The sequence below is a fragment of the Pecten maximus genome, chromosome 8, assembly GCF_902652985.1.
Source record: "Pecten maximus chromosome 8, xPecMax1.1, whole genome shotgun sequence".
NCBI classification, from domain to species: Eukaryota; Metazoa; Mollusca; class Bivalvia; order Pectinida; family Pectinidae; genus Pecten; species Pecten maximus.
The window spans coordinates 39,340,837-39,348,548 of record NC_047022.1 but is presented as its reverse complement, the minus strand read 5'-3'; the positions used below and the strand labels follow the sequence as shown (position 1 = coordinate 39,348,548).

Below are 7,712 nucleotides of genomic sequence, written 5' to 3'. Positions count from 1 at the left end.
GTGCAATTTGAGTCATTACTGCTCATCATAGTATAATCAATATTACAGCGTTATATTACTTCATGACGACATATTTCTCATTTATTAAACAGAACATGAAACCTTGTCATTGGTAGGAGTGATAAGACAACCCGTCATCATAGAAGTCTAACACACAGGGTTTCACATCAGATTTATATAGGCTTCGATGTAATTTTTATAAGTTTTTGAACGAAATAAACAGATTTAATGACTATAAAAGACAAAACATTATTCAATATTAGCTTTGAGGATGTAAGGCCATCTTGTATATATTTTGTCAATGTTATAGAATAGAAGGAAATATTAGTTTATCGTCTCATTATTTATTGCAGGCCTTCCCTCAACTGTAGCCGCCATTGGTGAAACTGTTCCATCCACAGCTTCTCATCTTTCCTATTGATGAATCACACACCGGACACGCAAATGTAGAACCGTGCACATGCACGAGCGCCGTACTCTGCGCAGCTTGACATGCTCATCAGACGGTACTGCAGAGCCGTTATATAAGGTTGTGTAGCCAATACATAGCAGACGAAAGCAAACAAGCACATCGTCAGCATCGACCGAAAGTAATACTGCTCCGCAGGGCCCAGTACAGAGACAGCACAACAGGAGAGCGGCTGTTTGGTGAATAGCCTGCTCGATCACTGCTGGATAACGGCTGCAATTGAGCTACATTGGTAAGATCAGTATTCAACTATGTGCAGTGTATGGACAAATAATTCGAGCTCGAGGATTGTGGATTTTATTCGCCTATTCCTTACCTAAGTATGGTAACACGGTATAATACTATATAAGTTTCATTGGTAAATAGTATTTGTCAATAGATACATGATTTCGGAGAATATTTTCGATACAGTCATTTTAATGAAAATGTTCTTTTTGTTTTGAAAAAAACCACAAACAATATATATAAGAGGGGTTTTAAACAATTTGTGGACGACTCATCAGTGAATGTGAATCGCACATATGCCTACTTTGTCCTCAAGGAGTATATTCTGACGCTAAGATAACTTGGATTCTTTGTAATTCCAAATTACATCACGTGAACTTGTTAGATGTGTGAAGCGATAGAGGTGTTCTGACAGTGTGTCACTGCTGGTTAGGGAGTATAGACTAGCTATTATTATAGTTAAAGGAAACTGCACGTGATTGCCCGACCCTGATCATTTTCAGTTAGGAATGTCACGCGACTGTAATGAGTTTAGGGACCACTAGGGACGCATCACCTCGGTCAAGTCCTGACCCAGTGAAGCCCAAAGGCGTGAAGCACCGGCACACTGACACACCGGTATATCCATCGTCTGAAGATCCTTAGGCAGGAAATTAGCTAAACTCATCAACGCTTTGTTCTACCAGGAGGTGAACACATCGAGACCAGCTGATCCATTGTCAATGAATAACGAAATCGACTGTCATTTCCTGACTTGGTAGCCAGTGAACGTCGAGATAATTGTGTCACGAGGACATTATCACTAAGTGGACGGCACCGAGATTCTTCTGACTGATAGTGATCACACTGTTCCAAACAGGGCAACACTGCCCTCGTGCAACCTACTAGTGACAGGAGTGAAATCGGCAACATTTCAAGTTTCCGGAAGCAGCTTACCTCGACATTCTAAACGATTGATGTAGACAAACATTTGAAAAGTCTACGTGGGACTGAAGTTCTTGAAATCCTTTATCTAGTGAGCTGTTAGAAACCAATATGGAAAACACAAGCTGTAATGGTTCGGACGTTCAGTCTACCACGGGTGTCTTTGTGCTGAACGGATGTCAGACAGACATCAATACGTTTCGGACTTTAAAACTAGTACTGACGTCTGTATCTCTACTGGTGATTTTTCTGTCCAGCATTGCCGGAAATATGCTGGTGTTTTTGATATTTGTCAAACGTCCGGCACTTCTAACGATCTCCAATCGCTTCATACTGAACCTTTCTGTATGTAACTGTCTCAACACATTATTCGTCATGCCGTTTATGTTTGCCTCCCTCATCTCTAAGGAATGGATATTTGGAGATACGGTATGTCGCGGTACTGGATTTTTGATGAACACGACGTTTGCCGCCAGTACACTAACACTTGTGGCTATTTCAATTGACAGGTATTGTGCTGTTGCTATGCCTTTGCATTATACTATGCGAGTTACTTCAAAGCGTTCCGTTGCAATGATCATTTCCGTTTGGGGTGGCGCGGTGATTGCGTCACTTCCACCCCTGCTTGGGTGGAACAGCTATGTGTACCAGGAGGACAAGGCATCGTGTACTGTACTTTGGATGAATAAAGATTCGTTTGCTCGGTATTACACACTTTATCTGGTCGTGGTCACTTTTATTCTGCCTCTCATCGTACTTGTGGGTTCCTATATAGCCATATTTCGCTCGGCGAAAAACAATTTTGAACGAACTAGGCGTAATAGTATAGTACCTTCTAACAGTATAGAGGACGGGACTCAGACTCCGTTAAGGGACGGTAGACGGCGCTCGAGTACGGCGCCAATTTTGACCCGGCGTGTTAGCTCGTCGAGTCGTATTGGACCATTGCCATGGCATAAGGACGAATGGAAGACGGCACTTACCAGTCTACTCGTCGTGTCAACTTTCATTATTTGTTGGGTACCCTACTTTATAATAATAGTGCTAGAATCAGTTCTCAGTGACCCGAGTGTCATATATCCCATCTCAGAACTCATTTCCATACTTCTGGCTATGTCGAGTTGTGCCGTCAACCCTTTTGTATACGTGTTTAGAAGTAACCTAGCTCGACAGCAACTCAAAATTATTCTTGGTCTGAGAAGAGAACATGAAGACTACATCAACGAGTCGCGAAGAGGAAGTGTGTGTGCTGCTGTCAAGGAAGGTATCATACGACAGAGTAGCACGGAGTCGGATCTGGACGAGAAAAATCCACCGCCAAAAAAATCCAACACACTGACGTCACTGGTGCACGTACCTAGCCTTGCTTCCATGAGAGCATGAATAATATGTCATCGTTTGGCCAGGTAGATAGATTGTCCCTATTTTTAATTATGTCATTATATTGTATGTAAATCATTCCGAGATGATCTCAAATATTGTGTTAAACCATTTCGATGGTATTTGCAGTCATGCTTGTATGTTTTTTTGTTCGGTGTTGACTGTAAAAATAAGATGTAACATTTTGTGATATTTGTTTTAACGACATGCTAGGTACAGCAACCTGTTGTGTTTATCATCAATTAACAGTTATTTGAGTTATCGTCATCCGTATTTGTGTCTACGATGACGTTATCAATCTTGTTATATCATTCCCTGTAGTTGATGTAAACAGCAAATTTATAAGCATGTTGATGAATTATTCAGCAGAATATTGTTTGTCCAGACAATACTTTAAATAGATAAGGCCAGTACACGTCACCATTGATTAATGAAACGTACATATTTTAGAGCTAGGTTCTGCTATAAGAGGATCCATAATATTTTACATGGATTTTGGATTAGGAAGTTCCATTTTGTTTTTGTCTGGATTATCAAAGTCCAGCTGAAATATCAGTCATCATGTGTCCGTCATTTTAGTTTGTCACCAGTCAGATGATGCACCGATATACATTTATATATGTGTATGTTTATACTGTATATTGACATTTTCTGCAATATTGATCAAGGCGCAGTGAGGCCAATTACTCTCTATGTTAGCCTAAACCTGAAACACACCGATCACTTAGCGATGTACGAGTCAATACTCGCTAAATAGTTCTAATCAAATTATGTTAATTAGCTCCTCTCTAATCAAACTAGAACTCAATCCAGTACGTGATTATTGATTTAAGCTCACATCAACGTATAACGTTTTTAATTTCGTTGAAAACAAATCTAGATTCTTTAATCAATTATCGCTGAAACTTGTAGTGACTGATCAGTTTAAATTGTTCAAAAATGAGTCATGTTACTAGTGATAATGTTTTGGAATCTTGATTTGTGTTAAAAGTTTAAACGGCCTGTAAATAACGTTCAAGTTAAATCAACTGCGCAACATCTAAGTTGAACTCTAGCTGTGACTGTTGATGCTTAACTTAAAAATGGTCGTCCTCTCATAATACATTGAGGAAAACCGGCACAGATCAGAGCGCTACCGAAATCTGATCATCAGCACAGTAGTTCTACACTGTTCGCCATTTCGGAATAAATGGCGCCTGTTCTTATGGCGGACGGATCTATACAGTATTGCGTCACTATACACAAATGTGGTTTAAATTAATATCAGTCTTCGAACAGTTCGCTGAGTAATGATAGCGGTGAGGGTTAGTTCCTTCCTAACGTAACAACCATTCGTAAAGCATGGCCACTGTAGTAATGTAATCAAATGTAATCACTCAGACTGACCTCACATTGCCTCGAGCCGTTCTATCAAATTACAAGGATTATGACCTGGTATAACCCCAAGGTATCTGATGATATTACTGGGAATGACCTCAGGACCTCCGACCTCGCGGTAAACAAAGGTATCACTATAAGTAACATCATTGACCTCGATGTATAAAATGTAATTACCGGGAACGACCATGCTTACCATCGCTTGTTGTACCCTCAGACAGACGTACTTGTACCCTCAGACAGACGTACTTGTTGTACCCTCAGACAGACGTACTTGTACCCTCAGACAGAGGTACTTGTTGACCCTCAGACAGAGGTACTTGTTGTACCCTCAGACAGAGGTACTTGTTGTACCCTCAGACAGACGTACTTGTTGACCCTCAGACAAACGTACTTGTTGTACCCTCAGACAGAGGTACTTGTTGTACCCTCAGACAGACGTACTTGTTGTACCCTCAGACAGACGTACTTGTTGTACCCTCAGACAGACGTACTTGTTGTACCCTCAGACAGAGGTACTTGTTGTACCCTCAGACAGAGGTACTTGTTGTACCCTCAGACAGACGTACTTGTTGTACCCTCAGACAGACGTACTTGTTGTACCCTCAGACAGACGTACTTGTTGACCCTCAGACAAACGTACTTGTTGTACCCTCAGACAGAGGTACTTGTTGTACCCTCAGACAGAGGTACTTGTTGTACCCTCAGACAGAGGAACTTGTTGACCCTCAGACAGACGTACTTGTTGACCCTCAGACAGAGGTACTTGTTGTACCCTCAGACAGAGGTACTTGTTGTACCCTCAGACAGACGTACTTGTTGACCCTCAGACAAACGTACTTGTTGTACCCTCAGACAGAGGTACTTGTTGTACCCTCAGACAGACGTACTTGTTGTACCCTCAGACAGACGTACTTGTTGTACCCTCAGACAGAGGTACTCGTTGACACTCAGACAGACGTACTTGTTGTACCCTCAGACAGACGTACTTGTTGTACCCTCAGACAGACGTACTTGTTGTACCCTCAGACAGACGTACTTGTTGACACTCAGACAGACGTACTTGTTGTACCCTCAGACAGAGGTACTTGTTGTACCCTCAGACAGACGTACTCGTTGACACTCAGACAGACGTACTTGTTGTACCCTCAGACAGACGTACTTGTTGTACCCTCAGACAGACGTACTTGTACCCTCAGACAGAGGTACTTGTTGACCCTCAGACAGACGTACTTGTTGTACCCTCAGACAGAGGTACTTGTTGTACCCTCAGACAGAGGTACTTGTTGTACCCTCAGACAGAGGTACTTGTTGTACCCTCAGACAGAGGTACTTGTTGACCCTCAGACAGACGTACTTGTACCCTCAGACAGACGTACTTGTTGTACCCTCAGACAGAGGTACTTGTTGTACCCTCAGACAGAGGTACTTGTTGTACCCTCAGACAGACGTACTTGTTGTACCCTCAGACAGAGGTACTTGTTGTACCCTCAGACAGACGTTCTGATTGTACCCTCAGACAGACGTACTTGTTGTACCCTCAGACAGACGTACTTGTACCCTCAGACAGACGTACTTGTTGTACCCTCAGACAGACGTACTGATTGTACCCTCAGATAAACGTACTTGTTGACACTCAGACAGACGTACTTGTTGTACCCTCAGACAGACGTACTTGTACCCTCAGACAGACGTACTTGTTGACCCTCAGACAGACGTACTTTTTGTACCCTCAGACAGAGGTACTTGTTGTACCCTCAGACAGACGTACTTGTTGTACCCTCAGACAGAGGTACTTGTTGTACCCTCAGACAGAGGTACTTGTTGTACCCTCAGACAGACGTACTTGTTGTACCCTCAGACAGAGGTACTTGTTGTACCCTCAGACAGACGTACTTGTTGTACCCTCAGACAGACGTACTTGTTGTACCCTCAGACAGAGGTACTTGTTGTACCCTCAGACAGAGGTACTTGTTGTACCCTCAGACAGACGTACTTGTTGTACCCTCAGACAGACGTACTGATTGTACCCTCAGACAGACGTACTTGTTGTACCCTCAGACAGACGTACTTGTTGTACCCTCAGACAGACGTACTTGTTGTACCCTCAGACAGACGTACTTGTTGACCCTCAGACAGACGTACTTGTTGACACTCAGACAGACGTTCTGATTGTACCCTCAGACAGAGGTACTTGTTGTACCCTCAGACAGACGTACTTGTTGTACCCTCAGACAGACGTACTTGTACCCTCAGACAGACGTACTTGTACCCTCAGACAGACGTACTTGTACCCTCAGACAGACGTACTTGTTGTACCCTCAGACAGACGTACTTGTTGTACCCTCAGACAGAGGTACTTGTTGTACCCTCAGACAGACGTACTTGTACCCTCAGACAGAGGTACTTGTTGTACCCTCAGACAGACGTACTTGTACCCTCAGACAAACGTACTTGTTGTACCCTCAGACAGACGTACTTGTTGACCCTCAGACAGACGTACTTGTTGACCCTCAGACAGACGTACTTGTTGACACTCAGACAGACGTTCTGATTGTACCCTCAGACAGAGGTACTTGTTGTACCCTCAGACAGACGTACTGATTGTACCCTCAGACAGACGTACTTGTTGTACCCTCAGACAGACGTACTTGTTGACCCTCAGACAGAGGTACTTGTTGTACCCTCAGACAGAGGTACTTGTTGTACCCTCAGACAGACGTACTTGTTGTACCCTCAGACAGACGTACTGATTGTACCCTCAGACAGAGGTACTTGTTGACCCTCAGACAGACTTACTTGTACCCTCAGACAGACGTTCTGATTGTACCCTCAGACAGACGTACTTGTTGTACCCTCAGACAGACGTACTGATTGTACCCTCAGACAGAGGTACTTGTTGACCCTCAGACAGACTTACTTGTACCCTCAGACAGACGTTCTGATTGTACCCTCAGACAGACGCACTTGTACCCTGAGAGCATGCGTACTTGTTCCTTCGGACGGGTAACTCTCCACATGTTCCTTGTGCGCTTATCAATTTTGCGTGCCTTTTCATGATTGATTTTCTTTCCCTTTGAGCGGGTTTTTGTTTTATTATTTTGCAAACGGGATTAAGTTACTTGCATTAACATGACGATATGACCTTTTTGCACGGAGTTATCTCTGTATATACACGTGCGTGACTACAATGTTGCCCATGAGTACAACATGTTTCTTGAGCTGGGTATATTCAGACACCATATGTAAAGTTTACTCTACAGACGGTACAGTACTTGACTGTCGATAATTGTCCGTACCAAGTCGATGGTAACATCCCTAGATATGTTTGGTCAGT

General features: G+C 43.1%; 1 protein-coding gene and 1 long non-coding RNA gene across 2 annotated transcripts; both read left to right on the top strand.

Annotated features, from left to right (window-relative positions):
* The first annotated feature begins 357 nt into the window (after window positions 1-357).
* Window positions 358-4,844, top strand: LOC117332077 (G-protein coupled receptor 161-like). The gene has a single exon (XM_033890965.1). The coding sequence runs from the start codon at window positions 1,730-1,732 to the stop codon at window positions 2,999-3,001; it is 1,272 nt and encodes a 423-aa protein (XP_033746856.1). The 5' UTR covers window positions 358-1,729; the 3' UTR covers window positions 3,002-4,844.
* Window positions 4,845-6,589: 1,745 nt separating this feature from the next.
* On the top strand, window positions 6,590-7,186 carry LOC117333694. Its single transcript, XR_004533987.1, has 3 exons — window positions 6,590-6,615; window positions 6,779-6,850; window positions 6,948-7,186. It is a non-coding gene; the product is annotated as an uncharacterized LOC117333694 (long non-coding RNA).
* The last annotated feature ends 526 nt before the right edge of the window (window positions 7,187-7,712 follow it).

Excerpts from the sequence above, each read along its gene's own strand:
- LOC117332077 (XM_033890965.1), top strand. The coding sequence starts at position 1,730 with ATGGAAAACACAAGCTGTAATGGTTCGGACGTTCAGTCTACCACGGGT.